Source organism: Thamnophis elegans, chromosome 7 (genome assembly GCF_009769535.1).
Source record: "Thamnophis elegans isolate rThaEle1 chromosome 7, rThaEle1.pri, whole genome shotgun sequence".
NCBI lineage: Eukaryota > Metazoa > Chordata > Lepidosauria > Squamata > Colubridae > Thamnophis > Thamnophis elegans.
In genome coordinates, this window is record NC_045547.1 from 41,451,234 (window position 1) to 41,473,209 (window position 21,976).

The 21,976-nt window shown below is 36.3% G+C and overlaps 1 protein-coding gene across 1 annotated transcript in view; it reads left to right on the forward strand.

Annotated features, from left to right (window-relative positions):
- The first annotated feature begins 606 nt into the window (after positions 1-606).
- Positions 607-21,976, forward strand: part of SLC6A15 (solute carrier family 6 member 15) — a 31,405-nt gene continuing 10,035 nt past the window's right edge. The window contains exons 1-7 of the mRNA XM_032221557.1: positions 607-895; positions 3,310-3,467; positions 7,087-7,213; positions 11,200-11,381; positions 17,507-17,617; positions 21,205-21,446; positions 21,554-21,743. Of these exons, the coding sequence (XP_032077448.1) occupies positions 607-895; positions 3,310-3,467; positions 7,087-7,213; positions 11,200-11,381; positions 17,507-17,617; positions 21,205-21,446; positions 21,554-21,743 (1,299 nt within the window). The remainder of the gene's footprint in view (positions 896-3,309; positions 3,468-7,086; positions 7,214-11,199; positions 11,382-17,506; positions 17,618-21,204; positions 21,447-21,553; positions 21,744-21,976) is intronic.

A 21,976-nucleotide genomic window follows, 5' to 3' on the forward strand; every position in this document is an offset into this window, starting at 1 on the left:
GAAATGCAGCTACCACCTCATTCTATGTCTTTTTCCACAACCATACAAGAGTAGCACAATCTGATTGAGTTATCAATAGAAAGCCATTTATTCTTCTCTGGTCCTTCTGTTTTAGCCTGTGCCCCCCCCTTTCCCCCCTAGAATACATGTTTGCAGTTCAATGTAGCTGTACAAAATAAGAAGATAGGGAAAGTCATATTTTATACTCTTACCAAGCAAATGGCTGTAGGTTGCACTGATTCTGTAGAACCCCAAATTTGTGATTTTTGTTTTGCAACATTAAAATAGAAATAAGAACAGGAGATGTTCGTAGTCACTTAGTTTCCACCCTTAGTCTCCAGCCCTACACCCCCATGGCCAGTTAGTATTTTCTGATATATAACAATCTTTCTCTCTCTCTCTCTCTCTCTTACATGCAGCTATTTATGCTAACAGCAAGCCATTACAAACAGGAAGCAATTACAAACATTTTGATCTGGTTGCATAAAGGACTCACTGTGGACCTTTTCTTCAAGAACTTTAGACTTTATAAAATTCTATCTGGACTGAAGCTGGACGGCTTGTCTAAACCAAATCCCCTCTGGAATTTCCATTTCTTTATTGCAAATGCCTAAGAACAGCAAAGTAGTAAAAAGAGAGATAGATGATGATGTCATCGAATCAGTCAAGGACCTCTTATCCAATGAAGATTCTGTTGAGGATGCTTTTAAAAAAAGTGAATTGTCAGTTAATGATCCTGAGGACAAAGATGTAGATGTAGAAGAGGGATCTGATGTAGAAGATGAGCGACCAGCCTGGAACAGCAAACTTCAGTATATTCTGGCCCAAGTTGGATTTTCTGTAGGCTTGGGAAATGTGTGGCGTTTTCCATACCTGTGTCAAAAAAATGGTGGAGGTAAGTCTGTATGTTGTAATCATGGAGGTAGCTGATGTGCAGTTCAATATTATTGGTCTATGTTAGCTTCTCATCTCACTCTATGCACTGAGGTATTCAAACTGCTAATAAGCAATCCTTTTAAACATCCGAAAAGCAGCTGCTGATGAGTGAGATTGATAATTTTGAAGACAGAGCAAGCAAATTATCTGTGAAGATTCTCAGTCAGCCTGGTCATCCGGAATCTGCTTTTTCCAGGAGGCAACTGGACTTTCTTGTTTTTTCTTTTGCACTTCAGTTTGAGATGCAGACAACACAGATTCATCCCCAACAGGCTGTCCCTGTCTTCAACAGGGGAGGGACACAGGACAGAAAACATCCTGCAGCCAACAAGTTCTGGACCCATTTACACTACTAGGGTGACCCTGAGGACACAGACAAACCTCCCAGTGGCCTCAGTGACTCTCTAAAAGAATGCAAATGACCAGTTGTCTCCAAGGAATATAAATCCTTCCATTCCCCACCATCCACTCAGAACTGAAGAAGTTTCTTGGATGAGAAGCGAAATGTCTTCAAAGAAAAAAAAAACAAGAAAGTCCAGTTGCCTCCTGAAAAAAGCATCTTTGGGATGAGCAAGCAAAGTGTCTTCCTCTGCTAAAGATCTAAGAAAAATTTCACCTCTATAGTTGATACTATATAGTGAGAAAATGTCCCACTGGTGCCAATAGGAGTTTTCTTATCAATGCAAAGAACAATTTTAAAAGAGCAATTTTCAGCAGAAACTCAGCAGTGGAAAATGTTGAACTCTCTTGTGTGCTTGCCAGTTCAACTACTGATAATAAGCAATCCATCCAATGTCAGCTGCTTGCATTTTTATTTTTAAAAGTTTGCATGTTAAATAGTTGTATGAAAAGCATTACCTGGTTTGATCCCTGAATGTTTATATCTTTCACAATTACATTTTTGTTCTTTTAAATCACTAAAGAATGTTGATTGTAATTCAGAGACTTTCATAGTTTATACCATGAAAATAAAAGATTCCATGTTACATTTGTTGAGGTTCCCTCACATGAAAATTACAAGAGCTCATTACAAGAATTGTGTGTGTGTGTTTTTGGGTGTTGAGATATTATATAGCCATCTTGTCCCTTAATATGTTCTAAGGGGGAGAGAGAAGTCATATAAAACATTATAGATGGGGCCATGACATAACACCCATCTTTTTTAAAATAATTCTCAAAAGTTAACTTGTATTTATTTAGAATTGTAGTATTAATCCTTTTGATAGAACTGCTTGCTGATATAGATATATTCATAATTAACTTCATGAATTGTTTACAATAGTATGGATTAAAAAAACCAGTTATTTGTGGTTACTCCAGTCTTATATCAGTGTCAAGAATAAGAGAAAAAGAGAAAATTTGAATTTGTAAGATTTTAAAGAGTTACAGTTGTAAGGTTTGTTAAACATTTCAGTTTAATTTGCTTTTTAAAAAATACTATGTATTCTCCCCTCCCCCAAGTAAATGTCTGAATCTTTTTAGTTGGCATTTATTTCAACATTTTTGAGATATTTTGAGATATATTGCAAATTAGAGACAATTTTTTCCTACAGTTGAAAAAGAGACCATCAATAGCTTCCTGATGCTCTTCACAGTTACTAGATTTCATGTAATTTATTATCTGTTGGACACTGAAGCTAGCAGAGATATTTACTGATAGAGTGCTTGGTGTGAAATGTAATCATCTCTTAATCACTGCATGCAAACTATATAGGGAGAATTATGTACTAATTGATAGAACACTGTATATCATGATATGTTTATTGGATAGTAGAACTTGAAAAGTTTTGGTCATTCTCATTTATGGTTGCATCAATCAACCTTAAGCCAAGTTGGGAGCAACATCATTTTTTTCCATACGCTACAAACCATTGGTGAAAGAATGGCATAGGAATTAAATATATTATACCTATTGCTGTCAAAAACCACATATTCATTTATATATACATGAAAACATTTTTATCTTTCTATAAAAAATTCAAGGCAACAAGTTATAGATGAAAATTAAAGCAGTATATCCAAATAAAATAAGTCATACATTGTCTCAGACAGAAGTTTTGTTTAAGAGACAGTTTTTGCAACTGATGGCGTCAGGTAGCTTTCCTACTCTAAATACTGCAAAAGGAGGGAGAAAAATCTCTTCCCTTCCTGCTCATTTCCTGTAATTTTGAAGAACAAAAATGTTACAAAAATGAATATCAGGTGGTTAGGCAGATTAGAATTATTATTTTTGTTTAAGATCCTAAAGATAACCACAATATAGCAAAATTAGGCTTCTTGTGGAAATAATTATATAAAATGTGTTTAATGTCATAATATCCTTGGACTTTGTCTAAAGATTGTTCTGTATATGAATTTTACTCTGTTTGACAGGTGCCTATCTTGTGCCCTATTTAATCTTGCTGCTGATCATAGGAATACCACTTTTTTTCCTGGAGCTTTCAGTGGGTCAAAGAATCCGCCGTGGGAGCATTGGAGTATGGAATTACATCAGTCCCAAGCTTGGTGGAATTGGATTTGCAAGTTGCATAGTAAGTGACTTTAGAATACGTGCTTCCCAAATCTTACTATGGAATGGAATGTTCAGGTTTTTTGCTGTCTTAAGATGCCAACTTGTAGTATAACTTCTAACTTTGTTGAATTATTCAAAGAAATGATGAGATCCATTCTTTGGAGACATCCAAGCTGAAGCTAGATTTTTGCTATCTGTATGGAACAGTTTAACTTGGATTCCTACACAGAACAGGGAGTTGGATTGAATAGCCTAAGTAGCTCCTTTACATCTCTATGATTTTAAAAAAGTTAAGGTAAAAATCAGGGCATATTGAAATTTAAACCTTAACTTCTTTCTATCAAGTAGGAGAAAATTGTTATTCTTCGTGGAGAATTTGATATCTTCTCCAAAGCTTTAGCAGTGCAGAGATGGTGATGCCTTATGTAGAGTACTATCTTCTCCATATTGCTGAACAATCTTAAAGAACCAGAATGTATAGCAGCATGTCCACATTAAACAAACAAACAAACCAACCAACAAACAAACACTCTACCATCCTTCTTGTACTAATAAACGGGATGGGAGTCAATCACTTTTAACTACAATTAAGTTGTTAAGTTGACAGCAGTTGTTCTGCTGTCAAATGATCAGTTGTGTTCAAAAATCACAAGATGAACTAATCCTGAACTAGCGCTGTAACTTATTATTTATTTATTAAATTTATATGCTGCCTATCTCACTGTCTCAAGTGATAAAGATGCTGTACAAGTTTTGTCACCCGGTAGCACATTTTAGCTGTTTCTTGCTGGAGAAGAAACAGCATTGTTTCCCATTTGCCCGTTTCTTAGGCAACCTCAAGAAGCTGCAGAAGTGATAGGTTAACAAAATGATATTCCCAGAATGCAAAGGACCAAAATTATACAGTCCGATAGACTCTGAGATACATATACGTGTGTCCGTGTGTGTGTGTGTGTCCGTGTGTGTGTGTATATATATATATATGTGTCTGTGTGTGTGTGTGTGTATGATGTATGTATGTATGTATATATTTAGAGTTAAAACCCCTGGTATGCCCAAATACGGGAGGAAGTCCACTGCCTCCTTTTTCTGTACATCGGCTCGTCACAAGAGACCATCCAGACAGAAACCCAATATTTTTACTGTTGCCTTTGTTACATTTGTGTTGTATTTGTGCTGATACTCTGTGTCTCCCTTTATTTATTTATCAGCACAAATACAACATATATATATATATATATATATATATGTGTGTGTGTGTGTGTGTGTGTGTGTGTGTGTGTGTGTGTGTGTAACATACATGCGCTAGCATATACGTATACAAACACGCACACTACAGACAAAAGTTGCTTTAAAACAAAGAAAAAAATAATTTCACCAAAAATTGTCATTTTATTGAAAGGTTTTGATGAAGTGATCTGAGAAATTTCTGGAATCAAAAAATATACATACATGAGGCATGGCTGCCAACCCTTGGTAGAAGAAATTTGTTTGCCCTTGATCTGTATTGGACCTGTTGCTTCATCAATTCAGGAGATAATTGAATCCGACTGGGCCACAAAGCAGGGCGAAATTTTATGTTCTGAGTCACAGAACATAGCTGAAGAGATGAATCGATCTGGGAACAATACAGAACAATTCAGTATTTGTAGCTCTGTCAGAACAGGATGTGCAGTACTGGAATAAAAAAGCATAATAGACTTTCGGGGAACTCAAAAGTGATTCAGAGTTTGGGCCATGCATAAACACTGCAATTCCTATTCTTCAAACCAATCGATCATTTTTCAAGGCTTTTGTGCCCCTAATTGAAACACTGCATTAACTTAAAAATAGATTCCCTAAAAACAACAACAACCTGGAAAAATTTATAAATAACAGAAGGATTAAGGGTGCCACAGTTAGATTGCAAAAAAAATAATAATAAAAAATCCAGGTACTGTAAATGTTAGATAGCAGCCAAGAATTAGTTTTCAAATTGCTTTTTGAAAAAGCACCTTTGGGACAAGTAGGGCCTGGATGTTTGAGAATCTCCACATATTTCCAAAAGGCTTCCATGGAGGAGTCAGATCTAGGTTCTAGGGACAGGCTGTTAGAGTAAATTATCCATAATGAAAACAGATTTTGTGATGCCCTTAACCCCCACTCCCCACCTGAAAAAAATGGACATCACTGGCAGTTCTTCCTATGAAGGTTATATTGGATAGATTATTCTATTTGGGAATAGCAGTCCTGAAGGGCAACCCAAATCTAAAAGCATCCAGGCTTTCACCACCCAGTTGAAAGTTCACAACCCTTGCTCCGCACCCACATGTTCTTCACATGGTCCAATCCAATACTCAACTGGAGAAAATCTGCAACCACTCCCATCCAGGTACAGGCAAGTGTCCTTAGTTCCCAGAAGAAAGAATATTGTTATGGCTAAACTCTACCGCTCCAAGCAAACTCCCCTCCCAAATTCCCAGGCTAACATATGTGGCAATCAGGAAGCTGGAAAAAAAATGGTTTCCACACTGACAGGCTTTCCCCCTTCAGAAAAGATACGCATCCTGAAATGAGATAGAACCTCTGACATCCTAATCATAGAATTTCTCTTTGACAGATACTGCTTCTCTGTCAAGAGAAAACCCCAGGGATGACAGGGAACAAATATCAGTTCTACCTTACATAGGTTCCCATTAACCTGTTTCTTCCCCTCCAAATCAAGAGTCTTACGGGATCTACCTTTAATGGTATCTCTGACATCTCTGGGATGGCAATGCACAGTTTAATTTCATCTACATATTGATGATACTTCATCCCCTGAATGTAGCTCTCTCAGTGGCTTTGTAAAGATGTTAAAAAACAGTGGAGACTGGACCAAGCCCCAAGGTACCCACAAAAGAGTGGCCACTGAATTGATCTCTTCTGCCTTGCAACTGGCTGAAATTGCTCATTAAGGAACCACTGAAAAGCAGTGACTCCAATCCCCAGTCAGTTCAGGCAGTCCAGAAAAATGCCACATGTATTGGTATCCAAGGCTGATAAACATAAAACAGGAGTAGGAGGGGTGCCAACTAACTCCCAACAACGATAAATCAAGCAGGGGTGTCCTTTTCCTGTGCCCAGCCCTAAACAATGACTGAAAGAGATCTACATAATTTTCTTCTAAGACATGTGGCACATCCTCAATAAGAGGAGTTTGGAAACATCGCAGTGATTGCCAAAACCAGCCGATCCAGAGAGGGTCTTTTCAGTTGGAGGAACAGCACAGATATGTTAGCTTTTTATAGTGCAATCGATGTCAGAACAACTAGACACAAGGTAGTTCCCCCGCCCCCTCATGCCATCAGTCTGCTAAACAACTAATTCACACAACACTGTCAAACTATCTAAAAAGGCAGTGTTACCGTCATTATTCTCATCTTCCCTATTACCTATCCTTATCTTTTTATGACTATAACTTTGTTGCTTATCACTATTGTTGAATGTACATTGAAAGCTTACCCACCCGAAACAAATTCCTTGTGTCTAACTGCACTTGGCCAATAAAGAATTCTATTCTATTAAGAAAAGTGCTGTGCACCAGAGCAGTTCTGAACATACATAGAACTAATGCGCATTTATGAAAACTGTGTTTTAAATTTTTGCTTCTTTCACAGGTATGCTTTTTTGTGGCCCTGTATTACAATGTCATCATTGGATGGAGTTTGTTTTACTTTTCACAGTCCTTTCAGCATCCATTACCATGGGACCAGTGTCCCTTGGTGAAAAATTCTTCACATACTTGTAAGTGTTAAATGTAGTAATGTGTTGTCTTTTCTCTTTCTTTTAAATAATGCACTTTTTACTGAAGCCTCCTAAGTGTTATGTTTTTTTAAATAGAGAACAAAATGAAAAATAAATAGACTAGGTAATTTGGTCCACAATATTTTGATCGGACAGCATTGTTAAATAAATTTGATTTCTCCCATCACCATTATTAGTTTTATTATAAAACTATCCCATCATTAAATATTGGAAGAATGACTAAGAGCTGGAGAGACCAGTTAGATGAGCCATGTCTCTGTAATGAGCTGGCAGATTAGAGAAGGCACTGCAGCATGTTGTAGAACTTCAATAGCTTCATCATCCATCACATATTGAAATACAGCATGTTGAATTAATGGGCTGAAATAGGATCAGAGAGACCCAATTTGAAGTCAACTCCCATTTGGTGACTTTGGACCACTCTTTCCTGGTGAAAGAAGAAGTCTCTACAGATTTTACTCTGGTAGTTTGTTGCCCACTAAAAGGGCCAGTGTTCATCTCCATTTCCAGGCCATCGAGCCAGGAGCCTGTCTGAAGACATTTCAACAGTCATATGACCGGCATGATCTCACAGAATGCTGTTACCTTCCCATCAAAATGATACCTATTTATCTACTCACGTTTGCATGTTTTCGAACTGCTAGGTTGGCAGTAGCTGGGGTGAGAATGGGAACTCACCCTCTCATGTTGCACTCAGGTCTCCAGTCTACAAGCTCAGCATCTTAACGAGATGAGCCATTGTGCTGCCCTTTCCTGGTTAGCATAGTAATAAGTCATGGCATACTGAGTGGCCACTATTCACCAAAATGGACAATGTTAATGGGGAAATCATCGGTTTCCATTTTGAATATTAATCAATGGAGTGATATTATGGATTTGACATTTAGAATGAATTACTCTGAAAACAAGATTTTCTTCCCATTCTTTTTACAATAGTATTTCCCAACCTGTTGCCCTTGAGATATATTGTCCTACAATCCCTATCAGTGAATGCAATACACTGGAGGAAATCTAGTTGGTGAAGATTAATCTATTACCTCAAAATTTATCATACATTCCAATTTTTTATTATGCACGTAGTGCAAAAAAAAAAAAAGAGAGAGAAGGGAATCTTCTAAAGAGCTCCACCAAAATGTGTGATCAGTTTTAAAGTTGAGATCGAAATCATTGCAAACCCCAAATATTCTGACTGGAAACAAGTAAGTAACTTTTAAATATAAAATTTAAAATTTAAATGTAAAGTATTCTCAAGTTCATTTAATGGAAGAGAGTTAGAATTAATTGGCTTTAACAAACATGTTCACATGTTGATGTCACTTCCCTTGACAATGGAAAATGCATGTTCTGAAACCTTTTTTTGTTGCATTTCAAATATTTTCTATTGCTTATAGTTTGTAAATAACTTTCAGGCTGAGTTTCACACTAAGGACTCTCTCTTTACATTTATTCTATTTCCACAAAGTTTAAACAGTAAAAATTGGCAATTTAATAAATTTATATGCCGCCCAATCCCGTAGGATTCTGGGTGGCTTACAGAAACAAAAATAAAAGTAAAAGTTAAAATAAAGAAGAGATACAATTTTAAAAAAACACACCAAACATTCCGTTTAAGTGGGGCTGGACCTTGATCAACAGCCCCAGGCCTGCCGGAACAGCCACGTTTTCGTGGCTTTTCGGAAGGCCGAGAGAGTGGGAAGGGTCCGGATCTCTACGGGTAGATCGTTCCACAGGGCCAGAGCAGCTACAGAGAAGGCTCTCCCCCGGGGGGCCACCAGCCGGCATTGTCCGGTTGACGGCACCCGGAGAAGGCCCAACCTGTGAGATCTTATTGGTCTTTGGGAGGTATGTGGCAGGAGGCAGTCTCTCAGATATCCAGGTCCTAAGCATGTAGGGCTTTAAAAGTAATGACTAGCACCTTGAAGTGCGTTCGGAGACGCACCCAAGAGAATAAAGGAAATGCCTGTAAACAATCATACTATACTCTGTGCTTGATAAATCAGCAGGATTTAAGTACCGTAATCATTGATGGCCATAACCTTTTTAGCATATCCAGTAAAATGCATTCTATCTTTTAATTTTATTTATCATGTTGATCAAGTAGAAAGAAATCTTAAGCATATATATAATTTTGAAATATTACAGCAGTCTACCTTCTGAAGTAACGTTTTAAAATCGCTTCTTGATATTTGAATCACACATATACATAAATATTATTCTAGAAGGAATGACTTTTCTAAAAATCTATATTTGAGATAAAATATATGGTTTAGGGGAAAAAGATTCAACTATTTGGCATATATTCAGTCTTTTTCTAAAAGTTTAATTGAAGGGAATTTCCTGCCAGAATTATTTTTTTTAAAAAAGGGAGAAAAAGAAAATGCAGAAAAAGATAGCTAGATCCCATAGAATGTAAAGACTTTTATTTACCACTAAGAATGTACAGTAAACAATTCATGAAGAGTGTGACATAAGTTGGCTTACTATAAAATAGTATACTTTCCCTGTCCATTCTCATTCCTTTGAAGCTGGATATTTCTGAAGGAAAAACAAGAGAGACAATTTAGTTTAATACAGCTTATTCCAACCTTCTAGTTTGTTATGTATTTGGCCAAATCACCTTATTAATCTGTTCTAACTATCCTGATTTCATTGTTCCTATTCTAGCTGAGGAACAAAAAGTTAAGTCCCCTCAACTGCTTGAGGTTCCACACACAGACATGAAATTATAGCACACAAAGCCCATCTCAAACTCATTCACAAATAGGACTGTGTTTAGATTCACCTTCAAAAGCCAAAGTACTGCATGGTTGGCAATACAATGGATAGCCTTTAAGGTATTAGAATACTTTAAAACAATATTTTTAAACACTTGGGCTTTGTAGCTGCCATGAAGTTTAGGAAACACCAAGCCACCACCGCAGTGTTTGGTTTAAGGTATTTCCAACATGTATTACATTTGCACTTAATACACTTTGAATCTTATTTTGCCCTTTGAATCTGGATTATTCCACAGCTGCAATTTAAAACAGCACTGCACTTCAAAATCCCTTTCATTGTTCTCATTTAACTGAAGGGAAAACAGTTGTTCTGAATGAGCTGCAGGGCTCTTGTAGTTATAAGATGAAGGGTTCTTGCTAGAAGCATGGCTACTTCTCCTTCCATTGTACACTAATCCCTCTACTGGTTTGTAATTTCCTTGGCTTCCAATCAGTGGTGGGATTCAAATTTTTTTACTACCAGTTCTGTTGGCGGGGCTTAGTGGGCATAGCAGGGGAAGGATACTGTAAAATTTCAATTTCCACCCCACTCTAGAGGGAGATCACTGCAAAATCCCCATTTCCTCCTGATCAGCTGGGACTTGGGAGGTAGAGTATAGATGGGAGCAGGGCCAGCCAGAGGTGGTATTTACTGGTTCTCCGAACTACTCAAAATTTCCACTACTGGTTCTCCAGAACTGGGCAGAACCTGCTGAATATCACCTCTGTCTCCAAACTCTCAATAAATCCAAGGGAAGACACCAAAAAGGGCCTTTCTTCTTCCTAGATGAGGAAGCAGAGACAGTCAGAGAGTTAAAAGTTGAAAATATCACCAACAGAAATTAGAAACAAAATAAAAAATATGAGACTAGTGGAGGAAAATAAACACCTTTTGTATAGGGGATGAAGCCATCTGATAAATTGGAAGAAAGAGTTTGACGTGTTCATTTAAAAAGTTTTCAACTGCTTTTCAAGATAACATGGGACTAACTGTAATTATTGGCATTGTAGAGGATAGAACAACATGCCAACAAAATATTTACAATTTGGCTCATTTTTCTGAGTTCTCAAATGTAAATATCTAAATACGGTCCAAAAGGCTGAACAGCAGATTGCAACAATTGCCTTAAGGCTTTTGGACTACTGCAAAAAAAAAAAAAAAGTATTATTTTCTAATCCCATTGTGATCCTCTCCTCTCCTCTCCTCAGTTGTGGAACCCGAATGTGAAAAAAGCTCAGCTACAACATATTACTGGTACAGAGAAGCACTCAATATTTCTAATTCTATATCTGAGAGTGGAGGTCTGAATTGGAAAATGACCATCTGTTTGTTGGCTGCATGGGTTATGGTGTGCCTGGCAATGATTAAAGGCATCCAATCTTCAGGCAAAGTGAGTATTGCCACCTACATTCTTATTCACCACACCCTTTTGCCTATTTTGCCAAAGTTTGCTGGAAGACATGACTCACTGTGTTCTTGTGTATGTTTCTTTATGCTTTCAAGTAGAAAAATGTTGGTATAATAATTTTTAAATTATAGTCTGCTAAAAACAAAAACCATCTTTGAATAAAAGAAAGGATTATTGTGGCATGAGAATCTTGATCTGTTTTCATTTGCTATGAATAATACTTATAATTACATCTCAGCACTTAATTAAAAAAGAAAAGAAAACCCAACGGAGTGGGATTACTAGCTCTATTTTTGAGCTTTATTAATTTGATTTGGAGAATCAGAGAAATAGGGGAACAGTCAGTTCAAGTATCAAACATTTGTGATATAATCATATGGAAGACTCCAACAGCAAGAAAAAGATCACTCAAACAGATGTGCAATCTTTTAAGGAAATTGTGAGTGCTGAGACAGAGCTGAACAGTTCTGCATCACTGAAAGAAGATTGGAGCTGATGTAAAACGAGACCACCGAGCAGTTTTGCCTCAGAATAGGAGCCCAGCTAGTACAGAAGATAACATGGCTTTATTTGAAGAAGATAGAGTGGGAAAGAGCTAAATAGGATTATTAAAATTGATCACCTAATTAACCATGTTGGGGAAGCAAATAATCAAGATGATGGTACCGTCAAGTTGGTGTTGACTCCTAGTCATCATATAGACCTTCTCCTGGATGGACATTGCAGTAGCACATCCAGAAAATATAATTGGTTGACTTCAAAGTTTTACCCGATTTTATGCAGCCAAAATTTATGAATAATTAAGCTAAAACTGATAAATGTCATTTGAAGATAAGTTTCATACTAAGTGATCCTCCTGACACTAAGTGCTTAATCACTCTTGCATCCCTCTTTGTAAACCTCTCAGATCCATTAAGTGTCTACTTTTGGCCTATAATGCTAGACTAGACCAGCTTCTAATCCAGCAGGGCTCTATTCTTTTCTTTTGAGTCATTCACGACTGATTTGGCCATTCAATAATGTTTAAAATTCATATTACATATTTTTTATTTCTACTGCAGTGAGGAAGAAAATATTATTTGTAGTATATGGAGGTAGTGAATTAAACCTTTTATTTGACATCCATTTTCATATATATATATTTCATATCTTATTTTTCTGCAATTGTATGCATATGGGAATTCTTATGAATGTCTTTCCAGTGGGCAAAAAAACTTGATTGTAGTGAAATGTGGTCTGGCAATACCACTTACTAAGAAAGTTATATTTTAGATCAGAGGTGGGAAACTATTGCCCTTTTATGGCCTATGGATTTCAACTCCCAGAATTCCTGAGCCAGCATGGCTGACTCAGGAATTCTGGGAGTTGAAGTCCACAAGTTATAGCTCCCCACCCCTACTTTGTTTCAAAGGTGGGTTGTCATTCAATGCAATCACTCCTAAATAGCTTATTCATAATGGCTTTCACTTTTTTCCCCCTCTGCTATAACAGTAGTAGCTGTCAAAAAACTTTGGCTGACATCAAAAACTTAAATGGATTTGTATTTGAAGTGGTCAGATTGTACACTAGACTGAGAGGTTAAGAAAAAATTTCAAAAAAAGCCAATGGCCAACCACCTCCATATTATTCCATGAAATTTAGATGAATGTGGTCATAAAATCACCAAGAAGTGAGCTTTAGCTTTTATATTAATAATTTATTATCCACTGTTCAGGGCATAGTTGCTGTTCTCAGACCTATGTTTAAAAATTCATAGAATATTTCCCTGAAACATAATAACTTGGCCATCAAATTAAAACTATATTGTTCATCACTTGAAATGGAGTGGTACCATTAAAATCATAACGGTTGTTAAACCAGAAAAAGGGAAGGGGGAGAGAGGGAAGAAAAGAAAGATTGAGAGGGAGGGGGAAGGGAGGGAGGGAGAGAGAGATGGTTTTCTTGGAAGAAAATGGTTTTAATTACCTTTAAAGATAAAAATAAAATCAAAAATAATTTTGGCTTACCTTTCCAGTCTTTGTCACTGAGCAAGATAATAGTTCATATTAGCCCATGTTGGCACTGATTCAGCAGAGAGATGGGCAAGGAACATACTCCTGATAACAATTTGCTATTTTTGTTTAAATAAAATTTTTATTTTCAGACAAAGAACAAACACATGACACATATAACATAAAAGCCTCTTCAATTACACACAGTGTGTTGATTGGTTACAAAATCTTTCTGTGTCCTTCCTGTGGTCCTCACTTGAATTTTATCAAAATTCACATATTGACAATCAAGGTATCTTTGTATACATTGCTATTATGCTTCATCCTATTCTAAATCATTCAATCATTTTAGCATTGATAACATTCTCTAATAGTTTCCAATTCCATGTTTTTTCCCCATTATTAGTATCATCAATCTAATATACATGTATACAAATTGTTATACTTATTAAACATCTATTAAGCCCATCTATTATTACATCCTTTCAACATAAGGCATATTAAATTTGAATTTAATTTATATTATAACATTTTATTTCATTATCCTGTAATCATCCAATGATATTACATGTTTCTAATCTATTCTATATAGAATTGTTTATCTTTTATAAAAAGGCTTTTCAACATCATCTCCATATCCTCACTTACAGTATTGTATAAGATTTCATATGATCAATCTAGTATATATAAATGCTTTGTTATCATTATTAATCGTTTATTTGACTATAGCAGTTATTACGTTGTACATACACTCAAAGTTTAACTATATTTAACTAAATTTATTGTGACATCATTCTATTATTTTAACATTGATAACATTGTCTAATAATTTTCAATTCCATGTTTTCCCCATTATTAGTATCATCAATCTAATATACTTATATACAAATTGATATAATTATTAAACATCCATTAAGCCTAGCTATTATTACATCCTTTCAACTTAAATCATATTAAATTTAATGTAAATTTATATTATGACATTTTGTTACATCACCCCTGAGATCATCCAATGATATTACATCTTTATATTCTATTCTATATAAAATTGTTTAACTTTTATAAACAGGCTTTTCAACATCATCTCCATATCCTCACTTATAGTATTGTACAAAATGTAATATTATCAATCCAGTATATATAAATGCTTTGTTATCTTCTTAATCATTTATTTAACTATAGCTATTATTACGTTGTACATACCACTCAAAATTAACTACATTTAACTAAAATTTATTGTGACATTTCATTTCATCATCCTGTATCCTTCCATAGATAGTGTAGTCCAATATCTCATCCCATTTGCAAAGTCTGTATTCCAAGTGTTTTCTTGATAAGTCTTATGTGGACTTCTCTTAATAACTTGTTCATTATAAGAATTCGAAACCCTTTATCTGTTCTGTTTATCAGCTTCACTTTTGTTATCATTAGTGCTTTTGCCGAGATTACTCTCATTATTTCTGCCAAATTTTCTCTCCTTTCTTCATCTATTTTCTGACATCCTAAATGAAGATTTGGTTCATCAATTTCTCCTTTCCGTATTTCACACCTGTCATTTCTCTCCACTCTCAGTTTGCTGTCAGTGTCAACAATTTTCTTATAACTTTCATATGTCTCTGTTATTTTTTCAGCTCTGTCCTCAAACTTCATCGCTGTCCCCATAATTTTTGTATTTTGATCTATAATTTCAAATCTCTTTTCAATTTTCTCTGTAATTATTAAAACTTTTTGAATTTCTAAGAAAATTCTTTACAAAGTTAGTGCCTCTTCTTCATGTTGTGCCATTTTCCAGGTTATAAACACTGCTAAAACTTCCAAGACTTTTTAGTCAAATACATTCAGTGGAGTTTTTCAAATCAAAGCTTTCTCTTTCCTTCAAAGGAACACCTGTATCAACAAAACATTTTCCACTGTGCCAGGTATCGGACCTGGGTACTTGAGAGACCGCCTCCTGCCAATTACCTCCCTGCGACCAATTAGATCCCACAGATTAGGCCTCCTCCGGATTCCATCAGCTAGCCAGTGTCGACTGTCGACCCCCCCGGGGGAGGGCCTTCTCTGTGGCTGCTCCGGCCCTCTGGAACGATCTCCCCATGGAGATTCGGACCCTCACCACCCTTCAGGCTTTCCGCAAAGCCGTTAAGACCTGGCTGTTCCGGCAGGCCTGGGGCTGATGAGTTCCCAGCCCCACTCGAATTGTTGTGGCTGTTGAGGAGTTTTAATCTGTTTTTCTGTAATTGTTTTATCTTGTTTGTTTTTTGTATTACCCCCTCCCCTATGAGTTTGTTAGCCACCCTGAGTCCCCCCGGGGAATAGGGCGGCATACAAGTTTAATAAACCATAAACCAACCATAAACCTTTCAGTAAACAAAGCTTATAGCTTTATCAGATATTGCCAAGCCTCTAGCCACTAGATGGCAGTCTTACCTCTTTTCCATCTGTTTCTGCCTCTCTGTCCGAGAGGGGGGAAAAAACCTGTAAAAATTATGCTGGGTCCCAGCCTTACGAGAGAAGAAGCTTTTAATCCATGAATACAAAAAATGGAAAAAGTATAGAAGAAGAAGAAAAAGAGACCGGTCCAGTTTAAAAGTAAGAGGCATTTGTAGAGAGTCCATCCATAGAAAACAAATAAAGTTAAGGTAGAAAAGATAACACGATTGTCTTAAACCAGAGTTGATTCGCCACTTGTTTTCTTCTATCTTCAATTTTATTTTAAATTCCAATTCTTTTGGGTTTTCCCTTCTCTAATAATAATTTTTTATTATTATAAGCTTCTGTTTCAGAGGCTTGTCCCAACCTTGGCAGCCATTTTGGTTGCTTCTCTTGTAGCTGGCAAAAAGAGCTGTCTCTTGGATCAATCAGGGGCTTTTGCAATGCCCCTGATTTCAGCAGGACATGCTCTTCTCTATCACTGTTCCTTCAGAACAGTTTAGGTCCAAAAGGACCATCCAGAAATATCGACAGCAATCCTGGAGACCCAAGATTGCAAGTCGTGTCATTGCGATGTCAAGACCTGCCCATCCCCAACAATTTGCTATTTTAAAATTATGGTTTACAGGTACACTGATGTCCTAAATGAATGTGGAATGGGGGACCTTTCTTTCTTTTTTTGCTCAGTGAGTCAGGGGAGCAAGAAGGCTTGGGCTTCAGAAAGTACCAAACATAACAATGAATCCTGATATATCCACTAGTCTTCTCTATAGAGCAGGGGTATCAAACTCACATCATTACGGCTGTGTCATATGACATATCAGAACTCCCCCCCCTTCGCTAAACTGGGCGTAGGCATGGCCAGTGTGTGACACATCTGACCTGCGGGCTGGGAGTTTGACAACTCTGTTTAAGAGACATGATCAGATCATTATGGTCTCTCTTGGTGATGATGCATGTTTCTCTGCTCTGTTCTCATTTATTTCGCAATAAAATAATTTCTGATTTCAATGATACATGTATTTCAGTAAAGGAGCCATAACCTTTATTACAGACTTTTTAAGCAGGCCTTTTCCAACCTGGTGCCTTCTAATAGAGTTTGACTTTTACTGCCCGCTATCCCCTATTATAACTGAAAAAACCAGGCAGGTTCTTTAAAACACTGTAACCCTTTATTCAGTAGCTGAAGGAGTGTAACAAAACTCGCAACAATGTAATAATTGAAGCCGGCTAGGCGGCAGCAGAAGCAGCTGAAACAATGTAGCAATCAGCAAGGTGGTTGCTCTAACAAGACAGTTAACTGTTAAAACGGCTTGCCTTTTATACTGCAGGCAGCTGGCTCGTGTTACAGCTCGCGCGGATGACAGCTCGGCAACTGACAGGCGCGTCTGATTGGCTAAGACGCGCCTGGCTGCTTCCGAGCTGTCATTCGTAACAGCGAGGACTTTCTTCAATACACAACATCCCCCATAAAGGCTCTAACTGGTTGGTGACTAGGGCAGTTGAAGTCCAACACATTTGGAGTGTGCCTGTTTGGAGAATTCATTATCTTAAGACAACACAGAATTGACTGTTGAGAAGGTACACTAAAAACCTACATTTCTGACTAGTCCCACTGCTATTGTCAGACAGGGCAGGATGATTGAGAAATTTAAAAAAAAATGATTTGTTTTTAATATCTTTCAGGTAATGTACTTTAGCTCTCTTTTCCCTTATGTCGTACTTCTGTGCTTTCTAATCAGAGGGCTGCTTTTAAATGGTTCACTGGATGGGATTCGTCATATGTTTACTCCAAAGGTAATGCTTGATCACTTCTGATCCCACTTACTATTTGCCTTTCAATAGATTCAATAAACACCAAATCAGTTAGAAGTCTACTGATTTGAGATCCAGATAGTTTTAGCTCAAATATATAAGGTCATTATTCTTGTATTTTTAAACTATACCATCACTCTCAGAGGATTAGGAATTTTCATCTAATTGGTATTGTCCTTGATTCTTGATTCATACTCACTTTCAGTGGTTTGAGTTTACAGCAGTAAGAAAGAGATCCAACACATTGTATTGGTGTGGCTTGATGAAATAAAAGAAGATAACTTAGTCTGCAACAGTAGGATAACAAATTTATGTTACTCTTATAATTGTAAGTTTCAAAATTAGATAAAGGAATCCTTGACATACTTGGACCCTCCTCTGATTCCCTTTTCAGTTGTGTTCTAATGTATGGATTGATCCAAATGTGGGGAAGGGGATAGTCCTCACCAGTATGCCTCTGGTCTCCTTCATAGGATTAAGGAGGGAAAACTTAAAAAGAAATATTTAATAAAGCTATGAGGAGTGGCTCAACTCCATGTTGGGGAATTGCTTCAAGGCTACAGCAATCTGATGCAAAGTGATGCCTCAACTTGAACAATTAACTAGCTCTGCCCAAACCAGGAATGATCTTTTATTGTAAAGCTCCAAACAGCATAACCACAATAACCCAACATTTAAAAGAAAATGCTTTTTTCATTCTGTTGTGCCACTTCAAATGGGCACTTCAATCAAAGTTTGATCAAAGCAAAATGCCCCTTTGAAGACCTTCACAGCTGCAGCTATTATGTAATCTAAATTATCTTAGTGCACAGTTGAAAAGTGATTAACATGTTGCAAAGTATACATCAGATTTATACAAGGCAATTCCAAATCTATCTTGAACATTAACACGTATCAGAATCCTGGAAGCATTATTCAAAATTTAATGATGATAAACCAGAAAATGATGCAAAGCTTTAGGAAAAGTCACCTAGGAAGTCTGAAACAGCAGTTGGAAAGAACTAAGATTTATGTAATCCCTTTATATGTGACCCTGATTTATTGTACACCCTCTGCACTGGAAATTAATTCTACATGCTGTCCATTTTAGATGAGCAACTTGTTTGGATGTGTAATAATCCTTTGGAGAACAGTCAGATACAAATATCCCTTGTATTAAATATTTTTGCAACAATATTCTTCATCTTCTGCCACCAACAGTTATTTACTCCCCTCCTTTAATGCCCAGCATTTCACCTTAACTCTTTGCATTGCCAGATACACAGAGAGGTAGGAATTGAGTATCTCCTCAAACTTGGAAGATCTGGACCTCTGACTGCATTTTTCTCAACTGCCTATTATTTGAAAAGCGGGTTTCTTGCACTGCAGAACACCATTTGTCTAGGGAGATTCTCAGTCATCCAGGTCATGGTTGTCCCAAAGGTGCTTTTTCAAGAGGCAACTGGACTTTCTGCTTTTTCTTTGAAAATGTTTCGCTTCTCATCCAAGAAGCTTCTTCAGCTCTGAAGAAGCTTCTTGGACAAGAAGTGAAACGTCTTCAAAAGAAAAACCAGAAAGTCCAGTTGCCTCTTGAAAAACACTTTTAGGACAGAACACAATTCGTTTAACTAAATCAGAGGTGTACAATAAAGCCATCACTGCTCGTTTTCTGGAGTGCTGGAATAGGTGACATTTGTAATATAGGAGCGGCCAGTTTGACAATATTTTGTTTGAATTACAATAAATTGAATATTTTGAATCATTATGGCTATCTCCATGTATTTATAAGTTCAGCTTAAATCAGATGCTTCATTTCAACAGAGCTGTATCAAGTTTAAGAAAACTGTTCTGTTACAAACTTGCAATTCATTGTCATGTCTGATAATTTATAATGGTTGCAATGAACTGAGCCACCATCCCAGTATTTTCAGTATATAAAATGCTTCTATAAAAGTAAATTCTGAGCCATTCTTAGCTCAATATTATCTATATTGACAAGCAGCCAGTCCCTTGGATTTCAGGTCTTTGCCAATTCTACCTACTCGAGTTAAATCAAATCTTTATTCTGGTCAAAGACCAGCATAATTCTATCTACAATTCTGTGGCAAAATTAATGCTATTTCACTGATGCACCTGTTAATCCTTCATCCTATTAGAAGTAATTATCATAGTTTGCAATGTTTTTAACTTCTAAGGAAGTGAACATATAGTTGCATCCTTAAGTCCATAAATTCATTTTTCATCAAATAATGAGTAGATGGAGCACTATTTGAACCATAAAATCTCAGAGAAATGTGATTAGGGGGAAACTTTCCTAGAGTAAGATTACATGATTGAAAACAGCATAAAAAAAATTGGAAAGTGAGAATAAAAACTGTGTGTATAGTGCCATCTAGTGATCCAACTATGGTATGTCAATTTGGGAAGATTTGTTCATATGTAATAATCTCAATAGAAGTATTTATGTAGATAGAAAGCATTTCCTATTATCGAAATGTACATTTTTTAGAAAACAATCACTCTATCATCTTGGAAAAATATTTGGATTTGCTTTCATTATAAGAGTGCATTATGTTCAAAAATAATATTGAAATAATGGGCTACTTTAAAATTTCTGTTTGCTAGATAATACTACTGACATTTGGCATACCGGTACATCAAATTCCATAAACTGTGATCTTAGATCTGCTTTCAGTGGAATAAATACCATTGAACTAACAACATGTTCATCAGATTAGATAGGCACAGATGTGAGGCCATAAGTCTTACTTTAGCTTTAGCTAATGAGTTGTTCTGTTTTCACAAAGTAAAATTTCCATTTACATTCAAGGTCTGTTCAAGCTCTGTACTTTTTGTAATTGATATAAAAGTGAAAAATAATTTTTTAAAAATGTCCAAATCTTGGTTTTTCAATAAAGGTTATACATATTATTGAATAAATCTTTCAAATATTAAAAGCACATTTTTCTTAAAATCCTGAAAAAGATTTTCTTCTTTATATAGGAATAATAATTTTACTGTGCTTTTGATTTGGAGATTAAGCAGCAATTAATAATATAGAATTAAAACCAGTCTTATCCATTTAGTTCTGCTGGATGGTTGTTCTTTGTTATTTCTGACATGCCAATTTTTTTTCTGGGCAAATTCCAGTTATCCTTAAGAACCATATTGACAGTATTCTTGGAATTTTTATGTATGTAAATGGAAAACATTAGCCAAAATTTTAATGTTAATTTTATGTAATGTTTGAAATATGTTTTAGCTATTTTTCAAGACAAATAGAGGACAGAATATACTCTTGATTATTTAGTGCAGTGTTTATTTGTCAAACTTAGCAACTTTAAGATGTGTGGACTTCAACTCCCAGAATACCCCTTGCTGGCTGAGGAATTCTGGGAGGTGAAGTTCACTTTTCTCAAAACTGCTGAGATTGACAAATACTGATCTAGTGACCATTATCAAATTGGGCTGAGCTGTGTGTTACCCCTGGAAAGTGATATTTAGAATGTTTCCTGATTATTTGTTGCCTCTCTGCTTAATAGAAATGCTGCATTTTGTAGTTGACTTATATTGTATCTGATTTCAAACAGCTTGAAATAATGCTGGAGCCTAAGGTGTGGAGAGAAGCTGCTACTCAGGTGTTCTTTGCCTTAGGACTTGGATTTGGTGGAGTCATTGCCTTTTCAAGCTACAACAAGAGAGACAACAACTGCCATTTCGATGCTGTTCTGGTGTCCTTCATCAATTTTTTCACTTCTGTGCTGGCAACTTTAGTGGTGTTTGCTGTTCTGGGCTTCAAAGCAAACATCATAAATGAGAAATGCATTGTCCAGTATGAATATTTATTTATTATTTTTTATAGAATAATTCACTTGGGAATTTCCATCCTTATTCTTTTGGGTGATTGTATGCCTTTGCATTTTTGTGTTTGTTTTGTAGAAATTCTCAACAAATTATCAGCCTTCTGAATAGTGGAAATCTCAGCAAGGCTATCATACCTCATCATATTAATTTATCAAGTATTACAGCAGAGGATTATAATCTGGTTTATGATATCATTCAAAAAGTTAAAGAAGAAGAATTTCCTCTGGGTTTGAAACCATGTCAAATTGAAGATGAACTTAATAAGGTTAGAGTGATCATTCAGTTCATGATACAAAGTTTACAAATGACCAGTTGTTTTAATAAACCTCTGGCCCTTTGAGAATAGCTTTGCTTTTCACTTCCAAGGAATGTACTAAATCAAAACTTTGCCTCAAGTTTCCTTGTCTATGTTTTATCCATTCCCATCCCTAACTGTTTCATAATTGGAACAGTTTACTGCTGATCAGAGCTGGGATTCACTTACCTTCCCTGCTGGTT